The following is a 16,916-nucleotide window of genomic DNA, read 5'->3' on the forward strand; positions in this document are numbered from 1 at the left end:
CAAAATATTTTTTTTCTCCATATATCTCAACTTCAGCTTCACCTAACTCACCAGTATTATCCCTAGCTATATTCTGAAGGTTTTTACAGATGAGTTTGTTTATTTATTAATCATAACCTAATTAATATAACATCTGCTTCCTAAAAACAATTTTTTATGGCTTTTGACAGTAGCAAATATATGCAAATACGTGCATATTTAATGAGTTCACACCTCATTTGCATATCTAAACATAACATTTCAGAAAACTTGTAATGCAAAAAAAAAATAGCCTTACGTAAATAACAAACTGGGCAAGTTTTATGGTCATATCTAGAAGTTAAAAAAATTACCCTCTTCACCAGTATTGTCTACCTTCAGGTAAGAGACTTGAGCAAACGATTTTGAATTGCTATGATAATATATCCAATATTTTTTTGGACCATGTTTGACCTTATAAATTGAATTATGACCAATTTTTGACTGTTTTCGAAATGTTTTCTTACTTTTATAATAATCGACTAGTTTAAACTTCAATAATATTAGTAATGCTATTAATATTAGTTGTTTTATTGTTCTAGTGGCAGTTCAACACAAGCAAGTAGTTCAACAAGTAGCACATTCAACTCATCAGGTCTGTTCACTTTATTGTCTTGAAGTGGGGACCTGCTCAGGAAGGCAGACAACGAGGTCTAGTCAGGTAAACTTGTGATGCACTTGAGAGCAGTACAGTTGAAATCAAATAATACCAAACTCAAAATGAGTTACTGAGAAGGCAGGAGGCTAATCTAATAGCAGACCACTGATATCAGGAGTCAAACACGTAGCGATGTCTTTATTGAGTCTCTCTCAGATCCTTCATCACTTTGAACCCTCCTAGCACCATCAACTCCTTCTCCCCTCTGAATAATTTTGTGGCTTGACATGACATGAAAGAAAATATAGGACACGGCTGCGTCAATGGTATTTCCAGTGTTTCGCACTTTGGAACAGCTCCACACAGTCTTATTAACAAAGGCAAGTTCAATCAAGCACAGGTTGAGCGGAAAGGATTACAAATAGGCTTACCGTCTGAACCGAGGCTGGTACCGGCTGTGATGGCTTCTACGGTGGGCGTTGGGTGTGTGGTGACAGTGTTTTTCCGCTCCCCTGTGACAGTTCGGGGCAGAAGGAACAGCAGACTTTCCTCTTCTGTCCAGCCCCGTCTGGCTGTGAATGATGGGAGGTTAATGAGCCAAGCAGAGGTGACCGCTAGTGAACAGAAACATTATGTTCAGCTTTCTGTGGAGCATCTCCCTGTCACCTCCAACTCCAACAAACACAGCACTCACACAAGCTTACAAAACAAACAAATCACAGTCAAAACAAATCAAATCAAATAGCCTTTATTGTCATTATATAGGCAACTATACAACGAAATTGGAAGTGCCACTGCATAATGTGCATAGTTAAGACAATCATAACATAAAACAACATGAGTAAAAACATTTTTGAAAATACCTTGCTGAACAACGACAAAAACAAGGACATGTAATAAATATCAGGGTTCGTATGGGTGCTTGAAATCCTTGAAAATGCTTGAATCTAAATGTTGTATTTTCAAGGTTTAAAAAGTGCTTGGATTTTGGATAAAGTGCTTGTAAATGCTTGAAATGCTTACTGTATTTCTCTTGCAATCTGACTATATCCATCTATAGACTATAGATAATCACATGTTCAATGTAAAAAATAATGAGTAGCCTATCTGAAATGAAGACCGTTCCTCCTAAAAGTGTAACACCATCGCTGTTGGTATGGTTCAGTGAAATCTCCCCCTTTTAGTATATAAGTACTCATCTAAAACATGCAATTTACAACAGGTGTAAGATACTGGAAAAGCTTGAAAATGGACCTTGAAAGTCCTTGAAAAATGCTTGAATTGGACCACTGCTAAAGTGTTCGAACCATGAAATAAGTATAAAAATAAATAAATGACTACTGAAAATGCTTTAATTTATAGATGAGGTAGATTGTATGTCTTGCACATATCAAATGTGTTGCACATGTTCGTTTTATTGCATATTTTAATTAATTTATCCTGTGAGTAATGAGAGTTCTGAGTGTTGAGAGTTGTGACAGCCCAGGGAAAGAAGCTGTTTCTCATCCTGCTAGTTCTGCATTTAAGGCTTCTGTACCTCCTCCCAGTGAATTGAATTTCACAACTTACATGTTAAAATGTATGAAAATATGATTTCTTTGCACTTATTCACATGCATATTCCCCTAGAATTTCCACTTTTAAGAAACTGTTGGTAACACTTGACAATAACCATCATTTATAAATGGTAAGTAGACCATTTATACATTTTTAAGAGGAAGTGGAAAGTGAATGACATCACTAGTTAAAGAGAAAGGGGAATCCACATAGAGTTTACAGTAAGTTTTATAGATTTGGTTGTTTTCTCCGGAGGGAAGTGGCACTGACTGAACTCCTCTGTTCCCCAAACTGTGGGAGCGGTGACTCATAGGGCAATTCCAGAAGAGTCTCAGGACACTTCAAATGCTGAAGACAAAAGGCCATTTCACTGAGACGGAGGAGCTCATTTGCATTGCAGCGAGGGGTTGCCCTTTTGATTCAGAGTCTAAAAACATGACACCTTTTTCCTTTTATTATTCCGTTTTTACTGTCTGCCCTTCTGAGGGTGGGAGGTGGTGGAGGTGTTTGGTCACTAGGAAAATGTCACTGTCCCTCTGTCGCTAAAATACCCTCCCCCTCTCATCTGTTATCTGTCGCTGGTGTGTTGTTTGTGTAGCGATGGTGTCAGAGGCTCGGGCCCCTGCCTTCCCGTGGGCTTCACCTCGGGGAGGAACCGCACCAATGTCACACAACCTCATTTGGCGCCTGTGTGTGTGTGTGTGTGTGTGTGTGTGTGAGGATATTGATAGATAGATGAAGGGGCATTAAGTATTTTAGGACTTTTATTGACCCTGTCACTGAGCAGGGAAACTGCCATGATTGCCTGTAATGGACATGAACATAAAAGCCACATTTTCAAAACATAACAAGGGATATATTTACTTGCTAATAGGGATATACACAGATCTGAATACATTATTTATGAAAACACAAATAATGTGACAGAAACAGATATTTAGTTATTATAAAACATTATTCATGTCTGTGCGTCAGCTGTTTTGTTTCTTGAAATATGGAATACAGTACTTACAGTGTAAGAAATGGAAATTTATTCATTAATTCAGAATTTACACTATTTGATAACTCATAGACTAAACAACGAATCAGTTAATCCAAAAAGATAATTGACAGATTAATCAATCAAGAAAATGATAGGAAGTTGTGGCTCAAAACTTTAACTGTTGCCACTAGTTTGGTTGTCATAGCTTCTGTGATGATGTTTTTCTTGTCTCAGAATCTTCTTGTACATAAATTACCTCTGAAAGTGCCATCTGTCATCTCTCTCTCTCCCTCTCTCTCTCTCTCTCTATATATATATATACATGCACATGCCACGTTATATATTTGTGTTGTTATTCTCACTTTGCTCTAACACTGTCAGTCAATGTAAACACCTTTACCATGTTGCCTTACTCACATTCAGCTCATGAATAAGGAAAACTTGATTTGAGCTTAAGTGCTCATCAGTATTTCAACCCCCTCTTGGCATGCACAGATCTTTGTCTGTGGCAGTGACTGTAGTGTGTGCCACAAAGTGAATCAAATGCACTTCTGCGTTTGGAAAAAATAGCAGCGTTGATACCGGTGGTGGGAAAATTCTTTGCAGCGACAGCAAAGCTTTCATGTCACCACTGACGTTGCAGTCATTGCAGCTCTGAATTCCTTAAACGTGAGAAACTATAAACACCAAAGTCCATTTATTCCCTTCGCTTTAGAGCAAATATTCGTTGTGAGCTGTCCCACATTCTTCTGTACTCACAGCAATGATGCTTTTAAAGCGAAGGAATCTGTCTCCTTTTCACTGTCGATTTTTGAACAATTGAAAACATCAAGAAGTATTCAGTGGCTGTTTTTTATGTCTTTAGACAATCAGAAATCTAAGCACCAGGCAAACTATTCATTTGTACACATATTGTAGTTTTATTGAGCAGTTAAGTAGTATATGTTACATGGAATTTCCGTTGTTACAGAACATCAAACACAACACACAATTAACATGCTATTCTAAAAGCTGTTATATAAACGCTATAATAGAAGCTAATAAGGAAATAAAACTGCCCTAGACATATTAGCACAACACAGTAATTGCAGTAAACACCTTTCCCCATAGACATCAACACTTTTTATTGCAAGCAATAAGAAAAGGAAATATAAATTTAATGTCGCTATATATTTTACATATAGATCATATAAAGGAGTGCATGTATGTGTTTGTGTGTGTGGCTTTCTCACCACTGCCTATCTTGTTTAAGTATTAAGTCACCACAGGGAAGGATTAGGTGGATTAACGATGCCAGGCATTTCTCTGCACAGTCACATGGACACTAAGCATTCTGGGAACCCACGTGTTATGACCGGTGCCTCATTCTGGAGCAGCTTTTATAAGGGCCAGACTGTGAGGATGGTTTCACCTAAATTAGACTAGTTGCCACCGCTCAGGGAGGCCGACAGGGTTTGCAGACAGGCTGACAGTGGAGCTGTTTTTGTATGCAACGCCCGGCAATTTACCAGAAATTATGTTTGTCAGAAATCTCAGCCAGGCACAACCATCTAACCTGTTCATTAGACGGGCACAGAGCAGTTTTATGTACAGTTTGTTTTGGCTATTTGAAAGTCTCTGTGTTTGTGTTGGAGGCTCATCACAAGAGCTCACTCCACCGGTGTTTGGAATATCTTGGCACTCATTTATTTATTTCCCCTTCCCCACTATCCTCTTGCAGTGTGTCCTGAGCTCACACACTGCTGATCATGCTGCCCTAAGTGGTTGACCCGAGACCACACACACACACACACACACACACACACTCACATGCTTACACACACACAAACACACAGATTGGATTAGCTTCTTTGGATCTTACCCAGATGCTGTGTGGTAGGTCATGTAATAACTGAACCGTAACAGTCCAGGAGGAGTTTTCTAAAACCTCATTTACGAATATTACCTCAGTTTTGTTTGCATTTTTGGGCCAGCAGTCTTATTATTTTTCTGTTATTTCTGCTGGTGTCTGCATCAGCATTGCTGAAGATACCAGCTTTCATTTCCTCCCTTTCGGCCCTTTTAGAAGAGACAATTTTCTGCATTTTACTTCTTAAAAAAGGAAAACGGCTTCCACTGGTTTGAAAATTGCCTGAGCTAAATAATCCATCACAGTAAATGTAAAGCCTTAATTTGGTTGTGTCAAAGTTTTCCTGATTTATTGTTATTTCATTGCACCGGCGTTCAGTATTCTCATATGAATGCAGTCATTTACACTCTGCTCACTGTCAATCACACACAGCAGGAAATAATCCTGTATGTAAGTATTTTTAAGATGGTGGTTTATTTTGCAGCAGCATCATAAAATGCTTCACGATGTAAAGTAGACTAGATGTAGACTGCAAACAAGCTGTAACTCAACATAACATCATTCTTCTGCTTTAAATGTCACCTAATAATGCTTCCCACTGGAAATGAAGACAGATTTACCTTTAATGTGTGTGTGTGTGTGTGTGTGTGTGTGTGTGTGTGTGTGTGTGTGTGTGTGTGTGTGTGTGTGTGTGTGTGTGTGTGTGTGTGTGTGTGTGTGTGTGTGTGTGTGTGTGTGTGTGTGTGTGTGTGTGTGTGTGTGTGTGTGTGTGTGTGTGTGTGTGTGTGTGTGTGTGTGTGTGTGTGTGTGTGTGTGTGTGTGTGTTGGTTGCTCATTAGAGAGCTAGACTCATAACATATATTTATCTGTTACAAGGATAAAAGAGGAGTGTTTGTTTGTGTGTGCATGCGATGTTCCATGCGTTTTTTTCATGACTGGCACTGTCGTGTCTTAGCTTGTTTTATGTGAAACTTGGCTGGGAACACAGAGCAGACTAATAAAACATGTTTGTGTGCTGGAGGCAGACTGGGAAAGCAGCGACAAACTGGTGTGTGTTTGCAGTAAAGGGTGAAAATGAGCTAAATGATCCTCAGCCCACACAGCTTTTGACAAGCGTCTGTGGTGGCAGGCCTGTCTGTCCTGCGTTCACGCTACCTCGTGCCGTTCTTTATTGCATTACAGTCTGCGTTCATTTGAGAATAATATGTCAAGCCGGGACATAAGCCAATCAGTACACGTTCCCTGCTGCCGTTGTGTATTTACCCTATTTGTCAGAGCTTTCCTGTGTCTCACTGCCTCTCCCTTTTCCTAACTTCCACTCCCTCTCTCCCTCTTTTGTCTCCCCCTCTGACTCGCCAAACCTCCACATAGCAGCAGGTGTTCACACTTACATGATATAACATCTCACAGTGAGTCAGTAATGAGAGATAGATGCTTGATGACTTACGCTTGGTAGGTGTGGCAGCACGTTTTTTTCCAGTAAATCTGTGTTTTTGTGTGTATCTGTGCTGCATTCGAGACCAAAACCAGAGCCAATCCAGTCTGAAACCAAAACGGGTAAAGGTAGATTTATCTATGAAAGCTTTAGATATTTTAACATAATAGTAACTAATACATGATAGAAAGCTCTTGTAAGAGGAAAAATAAATACAAATACATGGTTAGTGCACTATGTCTCTGAAAACAATCATGATATGTCAAATAAATCTCAAAATAGATTACATTAGATTCGATTTTTTATTAATCCCACAGCGGGGAAATTTCTTTGTTACATTTCTTTGTTACAGCCGACCACAAAAATTGCACACAAAATTATTTCCCTTTAAGATAAAGATAAAAAACAATTTATTTAAAAAGACATTTAACAATATACTATAAACAACATAGTGCAAATTAAGTGAAGAATGTGCAGAGTGCAAAATGTGCAGAAAAGAGAGAAAGAAAACTACAACATGTTCAGGTAGTGCTGGTGTTGTACAGTCTTATGGCAGCAAATATACATCGTTTGTGGACTTTTACATCCACATTCCACACTTTTCTCTTCCCATAACCTGTCAAAATGTTGTTTTATGACTTGTCTTTTTGATTCCAGTTAGTAAAGTGTGATTACAGATCCTGAGGCAATCCAGCAAACACTTCCCGTCATATAAGATCTTCTAGCTTGATTAGTACTAGCGGTTACTTAGGGTGAGTCTTAAGGTGTGTATCTGGGTGTTGGTTCACACCAACTAAACTAGAAAACAAGCGTTCCTTAAGGGTTGTCATCCATGTCAAATTTTCAGTTTTTGTCTCTCCACTTTTGAACTTTAAAAGGAAGTCACTCTTGGCATCAGGTCCTGCCCCGAACCTCTGTTTCATGTGGAAACACGACAAACCGCAGAAGCAAATTACTGTCAAACTTTTTTCATTTGACCTTTAAAGAGGAGTTCAGTAACATCAAATCACAGTGAAAAGGAAAACAAGACCCAAACGGTGACCCACAGCTCACTGTGGCCTGCAGTTTGTATCCATCCACAGCTCCCCTCTGAATCTCAGAGCAACTTCTATTTCTTCTCATTTTTCTTCTTCTTATTCCATTTCACCGGCCTTCACTGGCCGACGGAACAAATCGGTCCGGGATGATGTAAAAAATTGTGATGATGACACTTCAGTTGTGTGCTCGACGGGTCTTGAAATAAATTTCCGAGTCAAGGCTGTCCAAGACTGAGTCACGACCCAGTAAAAACTCTGTCACTTTCAAGATGAGACCCAAAACTCTTAAGAGAACAAATTGGATTATCTCTCCTGCAGTAGTGTTAGTCTGTTTTTAAGGGTGACACAGTCAGCAGAAGTGATTGTCCAGTCTGTTTTCTCGAGGCCAGTCATTTTTCAGGTTCAAGTATCACTATAGTGATGAGACGGGGTCCACAGACAGACAGAATTTCTTCTTCTGCCCAGCTGCTCCCCCTCAAGCCTTTTGTGTACTACTCCTCCTGCTCTCTGCTGCCCCCCATGGCGCTTCTTTTTGCACAATTCTGACCCAGAGCAGCTCTTTTCTTAAGTACTAAACAGGCATGTGACTGCAGATTTAAGACAGTGGTATAAACCGCCTCCACTCTGCCTCCACTCTGCACTCTCCACTGCGACTGTTGCACTTGAAGAATTAAAGACACACTGAGACTTAAGTGGAGACAAGGAGGCGCAGAGGAGGCCCCACCACTTGTTTTTTCCACAGCCACAAAATCTAGATGTGGTCAGGCTGTCACTACCTCCCCTTGTCTTCCTCCCTAACGTGCTTCTCTGCGTCCCTCATTTCCTCCCCACCTCCTTGCTTCTCAATCTCACAAAGGAATGAGAGGGAGGAGAGCAAACAAGCCTGTGGTGGTGCAGAGAGGGAGGAGTGGAGATGGAGGAAGGAGTAGAAATTAGGTTGAATCTGAGGATGTTGTGCCTCTAGGACCAAATCAAGATGTCCTGTGTGTTTGCTTGCCTACGTGGATGAGCATGTGCCTGTGTACATGTTTTTTGTGTGTTTGCGTGGGCACCAATGTGCTTGTGCGGCTGAATATATGCATTTGGCTGGAGCTGTATCCAATTTATGTGTGTATGTGTGTATATGCGTGCAGACTCAGCTCTGGCTGGCTCTGCAGCTCATCACACGCTACAGCCAACTGCTGATTACACAGCACTTGTTTTGTCCTCGCTCTACTCTGTTCTGCGCCTATTATCAGCCCGGGAGCCTGCGCAGAATTAGACGGACGGCTTTGTCCAACACACTGTTACTCAAGTCTCCCTCTTCAGTTGTTTTCTCCTTGGCTCTGCGCTGCAGAGGACACCTCTGACGGCGTCTCCTCGAGGCTGAGGACCCAGCAAATGGTCAGACATTTGAGTCCAACACTACATGCTCATTCCCTTGATCTCTCTCTGGGGTTGAAGCCTGTTTACTCAGCCTGATGACATTATGACAATCGAGAGAGGATCAGTTCCATTCCACTTCCTGTCTGGAGGCTCCCTGGTGTGTGTTTTGTGATAGTTTGGCATGCAGAACTACATCGCCTCACTGATTCATCACAGTTCCCCGTGCTGTGACACCCCTAGCATCAGGCGAGTGTTAGCAGGCCGTGACTTATTGTCTCAATGAGGAGCTGATGAGTGGACTGATGCAAGCACGACACTGGGTCATTTGAAAGGCAATCATGGGAAAGATGATTACACAGCTATGGACAGTTGGTGTCCATTTTTATAGAGAGTGGATGTATACATCAACAGGCAGACTGGGTGTTCCTGCTTCCTGCTTGCTTAAGGAAGTGCAGGGTTCAGTTCATGGTGTAATTTACAGGGCGGGCACCCCACACACATACACACTTTTTCCAAAGCCGGTATTTGACCCCTCCACTTTTTACAGTCCGAAAAACATTATATTAAAAGAAAACAGGAGATATTGCACACACCAGGTGTAGGTATGGAAGTGGTAATGGTGTTTTTTTATATCTCATATATAGAAGAAAATTACAAAGAGATTGATTGAGACTGTGGAAATGAGAATAAGCTAAAAAATAAAAATAAAAAAAAAACAATTTCAAAGGTGTACAAAAATGTTTAAAAGTGGTAATAGTATCTATTATAGTGGAGCTAGTTTCTTGTGTTCTCTTTTTTGTCTTGTACTTTTTGCTGTAAAATATTTTTGCTCCAGTAATCTATTCATGAAGAGGACATATCAAAGTTTTTTTTGTCTGAAAAACTAAAGCCATTTCAAAGACTTGAAAGTGTCTGTACTCACTGTGTCCACCCTGCCTTTGAAATCAAAATTCTGCCCCTGGTTCAGTAAATCATGACAGGAAGGATAACATGGGGGAAAGATAGCAGATTTCCTCTCATGGTCGGAGGGTTGGGAGGTAAACAAAGATGGGAAATACTGGTAGGAAATCACATAATCTTTTTCCCTGTGGTATCTCAGATTACAGAGTTTCATTCCATCATATAAATTCATTGTAGTTCATATATGTCTGCACAGCAAACATATAGTGGATGAAGAAGCGTCAGTGTTTACCTTGAAGAGTAAATGAGCCGTCCTTTGTTGAAAGATTTTGGTCCCAGGAGGCCTGATGAGCAAAGCTCTGCCCTCAACTAGGAATGTCCTGGTTTGTGAGGCATAACGGACTGCAGTTTTTTTATTCTCCCCTGCTCTCTGTGTGCCTCTCACTCACTCAATGGGCACCAGAGCAAAAAAAAAACCTTGTGCACAAATCCAATCAAACCCCTACTCGTTTAACCGTCAACCTAGGCAAACATTCCCGAGGTGCATTTAATTTGTCTCCTGTCTGAGCCCCTCTGCTCTCTCAGCACTGCAGCGTTGAGCCGAACTAGCAGCCAAGCGTTGACAGGCAGTCCTGATGTTGCTCCATCACATCTAGTACACTTATCCATTGCACTGCATGAGCTGTGTTCAAACTCCTGTGTCAGGCTAATAACAAGGTTTATGAGAAAAGCAAGTGGGGCAGACAGTGTCTCAAGTTAAGTCAGCCACAGTACTCCTACAGCCTTTATGGGTTCTATAATGATTGACTGCATTAACCTCCATTTCTCTTTCTCTCTCACACAGGCGCTAGCAGCAAATGCAGGCACAGGGTTTGCCGTGGCCGAGCCACAGGTGGCGATGTTCTGCGGAAAGCTCAACATGCACGTCAATATTCAGACCGGCCGCTGGGAACCCGACCCATCCGGAACCAAGACCTGCGTAGGAACCAAAGAGGGTGTGCTGCAGTACTGCCAGGAGGTGAGTCACTGTGGCACAGAAACATCTCTGATCTCAGAGTGGTTCCAAAATCCATGCTACCATAGTATTTAGTATGCCAGACAAAGATTTAGTATGCTCCAGTACATAGTATGTCGAATTCAGTATGCCAAAAATACAAAAATGGCCTTGTGTACCCAGCCACATTTTAACTATGACACATAATCCTCTGTACAGCAAGAGGGTCAAAGTTCAAGGCGCTTCATTGTGATGAAGTAGTTTATCCCAATTGCATGCACACTGCATACTTTGTAAGGGCAGCTGCAGTGTGTATTAAAAGTAAAAAGAAAAAGTTTGTCATCCTGTCAGTCTCGTAGCGCCAAAGTCACCTGTAAAAGAGCAGAAACAAAGTGGGTTGCCATCAAAGGTACAACCATGATTGGAAAGTTGGGATGCTTTGTAAAATAAAAATAAAAACAGAATGCATCCAATTTAGAATTAGTGTTTATATTTACAGTTTGAGCGGAAAATATTTTGTCTTTGTACTGTATTTAATTAAATGTAGGTCATGAAGGACAAAAATCCATTCTGTTTTTATCACATTTTTTAAAGCTTCCAAACTTTTTGGGAATCTGATTTTTACATTTAATTAAAGTACTTTTAATTGTTAGTGCCGTTATCATTCTTTTTTTACTCTATGACATGTCATTGATATCTTGAGGTGATATGAGATTTTTTTAATGGCTCTGTTTTAGATGTAGATTTGAATATGTAATATTTTATTTATTTGAATGCTCTCAGTTTATGGTATCTAGTTCAGCATCAGATGGAACATTTGCTTGTTTTGTGGCTCTGACTTGATGTCTATGTGCTGCTGTTCAGTCTAATTGTTTTACTTTTCCTGTTAACCATGCTACTAAAGTTTGTTTATGTCAAAGAGTTTGACATATTTTACTATTCACAGTAAATGTGAAGCTACAAAATAAGTAGTAAGTCTCTTTAAGAAACAAAAAAAAGATAATGGCAACCAACCCCAGCAAAAAGCAGACAGATTAAACAAGCCAAGTTTAATTTTATTGAAATAACCTAAAGATTCAAGAAAGCAAGATTCTGTATTTCTGTATTAAGGCACTTTTGTTTTTTTATATCACCACATGAATCATATTTATACTCACATCCCCAGTTAGAGAACCACTGGATTAGTCAGGTTAGCATTACCAGGTTTCAGCTTTTGTGCTAACGTAGGCTAACTTGTGGTAGCTTTGGATGAAATGCACAGATGATACTGAGGGGAATTGGCCACTAAGGTGGAAAAAGCCAGGTTTCATTTTACTGTTGCTAATTTGTCATTGGAAAGGTTATTGAGCTGTTCCCGAAAGAGAGACATTATTTACAGTAAAGTGGGTGGCATTTTAATTAGCAATCCCTGCGACTGTCATTTTCTCTAGCTGCTAGCTGTCTTTACAATTAAGGACATGTTTTTTCCATGACATGCATATTCTCGCTCTTATTTGCTTGCTCCTACTACACTTTCTCCTCACCCAAGAGGCTGCCGGTATTACTGTCATGGTTTATTATGCAGCTGTCCAAAAACAACAAAAATGCAGGGCTGTATATTTTCAGAAAGCCTTTCCCACAAGCTTCAGTTGCATTTATTGATGACATTTTGATGGCATTTTGAGAAAGTGTAAATTGTGTGCTCTTTCATGGTTGAGCAGATGGCATCTAGAGAGTATAAAGCATGGATTAAAGGATCCAATTGAAGCTCCATTTATCTCACCTTCTCTCTCTCTCTCTCTCTCTCTCTCTCTCTCTCGCTCTAAACTCTCTCTCTCTCTCTCTCTCTCTCTCTCTCTCTCTCTCTCGCTCTCTCTCTCCACTCTCTTCTTCCTGTTCTAACAGATGTATCCCGAGCTCCAAATCACAAACGTGGTGGAAGCCAACCAGCCAATTCGTATCGACAACTGGTGCAAGAAGGAGAAGAAGGTGTGCAAAGGCCACGCCCACATTGTGGTGCCTTATAAATGCTTAGGTAAGCTTCTACACTAATGAGTAGTTCAAGGGCTGGGGGAAACCACTGTGAATGACCCTTCATTTCAGGTGTTCTCCATTGCCTCATCTCTTCTATATTGGTCCATCACTCAGCATAGAGAGAGAAGAGATTATGATGCATTTTAGCTGGAGGCAGAGGTGACATAGAGCAATATCAAGAGTCTGATTCAGTTGACTAATCCTGGCCTTGAGCTGCAGATTGAGAAGATCCAGGCTGGATGGGAGCTAATGTCTCTCAGAACGGATAGCCAAGGGGGGGAAGCTATTATTGCTGGGGAGGCTTGTTGAGCAATAAAGCACAATCTTATTTCCCCCCTCAGACAGTGGCCATAAACTCACACAGACACACAGGGTCAGCGAGAGGGAGGTCTGTGAGGAGGCCTGCTTTTATTACTCCCCATTTCTCCATTCGCCTGTGCCGTCATACACGCCTCTCTCCCTCCTTTGTCTCCTGCAGCATCACTGTAATCAGCAGTGGCAACATGGCTGTATTCTGCTTTATTAAATGTCAGATGGAGCCTCAGACTTTGCAGGCCACATGTCTTTGTGCTCCCTTACTTACAAAAACACAGCACACTCCGGCTGCCTCTAAGGATTGCAATAACAGTGAAATACAGTTCTGAAACAAGACTCCTCTCTGTTCTTGTCCAGCTATGTCAGGAAGCAAAAAAACATCTTCCTCTATGCTTCAAACACTTCCCGGCACCCTTCCTCTGTCCGAAAGCCTCTTGCTGATTGAGTTGTGCTGCTTTCTGGGATGAAAAAGCCATTAGTAGTTGCACTGGACTGTGAAATGGGCTACCATTCAAGAGCATTTTTGGCAAAGGCAAAGAGGAGGCTTTTGGGAAATTCATGGGACAGCAAACACCACAACTGGAGTGGCTACTCTGTGACTGAGACCAGAATACAGATGAGAGAGGTTCACATGCAGAATCAGTCTCAAAAATCCCCCCAGTTGCTCACATCTTACATCTTGAAGCTGCTTCCCTCTGACTACCTGCCACACCTGATGGCCTCTGCCCTCCTGTCTTCTCTGTGGCCGACTGTTGCATCGATCAACAACCCATCTGGCCTCTCATTGTGATTCAGCAAGCGTGCCATTTAATTAAAACAATCCCACTACCTCTTCTGGAATAATTAAATAGCTTCATTGCTTGTTCTTGCACTTTTTTGTCATCATAGTTAAAGGTCTGCACACTCATGCCTCATCAAATTACAATGGCCTTCTCTGCTGCTCTGCTGGGTTGCAAATGAGGAGTCTGAACCGAGAGAACAGAGAAGACAGATGGAGGAGGAGAGATAAACATAAGGTGTTGGCGAGAAGGAGGCTATTGAGAGGGTTTCTGCTTAATTATGTAATGGAGCATGTTAGGGGCTTAATTGGAGGGCTCTGATCATATGCTACAAGCCACGGCATGCCTCTGCCACCTCACTGAGCTTCACCTCTCCAGCCTAGTTTTTGTCAGGCCTCCTCTATCATATTAGGTCCATAAAGAGTGAGTTTGAATTATTCATTAGTTGTGATGTTCACATAGTGTTGGACATCAGAGATTCTGCCTTATATTCATCAGTGTACATTGATTTTAGTAGAATCAAAAATGAAATAGACCAAAGGGAGGTGTGCTATAGCTTGAAGGATTTGATTAAAAGGGCCAGACGAGCACCCATGTCAAGTTAATAGGTTTATATGAATAATGCAAGCGCAAAGGAAGGAGCTCAGTGTGAAAAGAGAGCGATGGGTTATGCTGTATCCCATCTCTCCATGCAAAGGCTCAGTCACAGAGCCACAATCCCTCCATGTTTCCTGTCCCCAAACAATGGCTCTGCAAATGAATGTGATTTTTGTTCCATGGCACTCTAATCCCTGCTGCATGATGTCTTTGTCAAACAGCAGAGGATTATTTTGGATACTTTTTTATTATTATGTCTGGAATGGTGAGAACAGTCAGTGGAGATGTGTGACTGGGGTGTTTGTTAGTGTGCACGGCACAATATCTGTTACTGAATGATTAAATTGTGGGGAAAATTTGCTGTCACAACACAGACTGTATCAGCTTCTTGCTGGAAAAGAACATGTATGCAAAGAGGTCATTTTAAATACAGATCTTTCTCTGTTGCTATGTAACTACCTCAACTTATTCTATTGCCATTGGTAGCAATCAGTAATAGGTCACAGTTATTTCAGGCATAATAAGGCTTATTCTCAGCTCCAATCTTCTCACATCTCGCAGAATTTTTTGAGTACAGTTTTATTGAGAAGTGGAATTTAATTAGTAACATTTTAAGATATGACACATACTTTGCCTTTCCTGTTGACTAAGCCTGTTTATTTAACGAAGGGCATGGCACACAATGACAACTCCTGATATCATCAGGAGGGGCTGAGTCTTGTTATTGTGAATAAAGTGAGATACAAACTCAGGCTTGTTTCAGAGCACCACACCTCTGCCTCTATGTACTTCTTGAAATGAGCTTGAACTTTGAAACTGTGACTACATTCCTCCACAATTGCAGGATTATATGATAGAATCACAAATTTAATCCATGTGAAAGGTTTGCCTAAGGTAAAGAAAATTAGGCAACAGCTTTGGTTGAGGATTAGGTGTTGAAAAAAAAAAGTCGTTAACATGAGCTGGAACCCAGGAGTTAAATACAAATTTATTTCTATAATGTAAGATCAACCTCCAGCTTCCTCCTGGGTTTAGTCATGTCTCCCTCAGGTAATCCTCTCATGGCGACGGATCAGATTTCTTCCACTTCAGCACAATCTATGATGCAAATGTAAACAAAAAGGAAGCTGCCAAAAAATCAAAGCACAAGACTGCACTGCAAAAAGGGGTGTCTAAAAACAAGATAAAAACACTAATTCTGAGGAAAATGATCTTGCTGCATGGACAGATAATTTTACTTGACAAGATGTATTAAATAAAGATTGTTAAATCTACAAATAAGCATGTTGAATGCTTAAAGTAAGAAATTATCTCTCAAAACAAGATCAATTATCTAACACTTATAAATCTAAAGTTTTTTTGCAAATAATTGTGGGTGCACTCTGCTCGGGCCAGTTCATCGCTGCTTGCAGCTTTAATTTATCTTGTTTTAAGAGTTAATTTCTTATTTTAAGTCTTCAACATGCTTATTTCTAGATTTAATAATCTTAATTTAAGAACTCTTGTCTAGTGAAATGATCTGTCCATGCAGCAAGATCATTTCCCTCAGATTTAGTGTTTTTATCTTGTTTTTAGAAACCCCTTTTTTGCAGTGTGGAACCTGATATTCTTAAACTGTATGGCCAGAACCGACACTAGATAACAACTTTATCTGAGTTATTCATATTTTAAGAATGTCTTATATTCAGTGGCAGACTAATAGGCAGTGGCGAAAAAAATAAAAAGGGTACCAGCGCGCAGAAATTACATCAAGTTAAATATATTACAAATTGGATCTTTAATTGCAGGAAAATCATAGCATTTTTAGATCTCATATTGATTTCACTAAATTTCATTATAGCAGGCTTCCTGTGCAAAGTCCTTGAAACACAATAGCCGTGCTGTTGACGAGGAGATCTTGGTTGTTGCTTAATATAATTCACCTCCTCCCAGTACTGAAGGTATCATTGGTACTTTGGTGTATTCTTTCCTTCGCACTCCTTAGATGCCTCTAGTGCAGTCTGGGGACTGGAGAGTGTTAGCGAGGGTGTCTGATAGACAGAAGGTTAAAGGAAAGGCGGATGAATAGAAGAGGTGGCGAGGAGGTCACAGAGGAAGAGGAGTATATGCTCTCATACACACACTTGCACAAATACACACAAGCAGAAACACATTGAGCGTTAGTGCTTGCGAGGCACAGCTGCTCTCCAAACACCACCATCCATCACCCACTGCAGTGTGACTGCGTACGGCGTCTGCTCGAAACCCACTCTACCTCACAACCGAAGCAACCTGTGAGTGTGAGAGAATGAGACAGAGAAAGAGATGAAATGAAGAGAGGGTGTGTAAGTGAATGAATCAGTTGACATCCGGTGTGCAGGATATGGAGCTGAAGGTCACTGGGAGTCAGTTTCTCTCTCGGTCTCTCGCAGTTTCTCTGGATGTGAAGAGAGGAATAAGTTAGGGGGAGGGAGACATGTCGGATGTATTTACCTATTA

At 40.8% G+C, this 16,916-nt stretch overlaps 1 protein-coding gene across 4 annotated transcripts in view; it reads left to right on the top strand.

The window, feature by feature from the left end:
* The window catches only part of aplp2 (amyloid beta (A4) precursor-like protein 2), a 69,298-nt gene that overhangs the window by 20,060 nt on the left and 32,322 nt on the right, over positions 1 to 16,916 (top strand). For all 4 annotated transcript variants that reach the window (XM_059330709.1, XM_059330711.1, XM_059330710.1 and 1 more), the window contains exons 2-3: positions 10,585 to 10,758; positions 12,619 to 12,748. In XM_059330709.1, coding sequence (XP_059186692.1) covers positions 10,585 to 10,758; positions 12,619 to 12,748 — 304 coding nt within the window. The remainder of the gene's footprint in view (positions 1 to 10,584; positions 10,759 to 12,618; positions 12,749 to 16,916) is intronic.

This window comes from Centropristis striata, chromosome 4, assembly GCF_030273125.1.
Source record: "Centropristis striata isolate RG_2023a ecotype Rhode Island chromosome 4, C.striata_1.0, whole genome shotgun sequence".
NCBI classification, from domain to species: Eukaryota; Metazoa; Chordata; class Actinopteri; order Perciformes; family Serranidae; genus Centropristis; species Centropristis striata.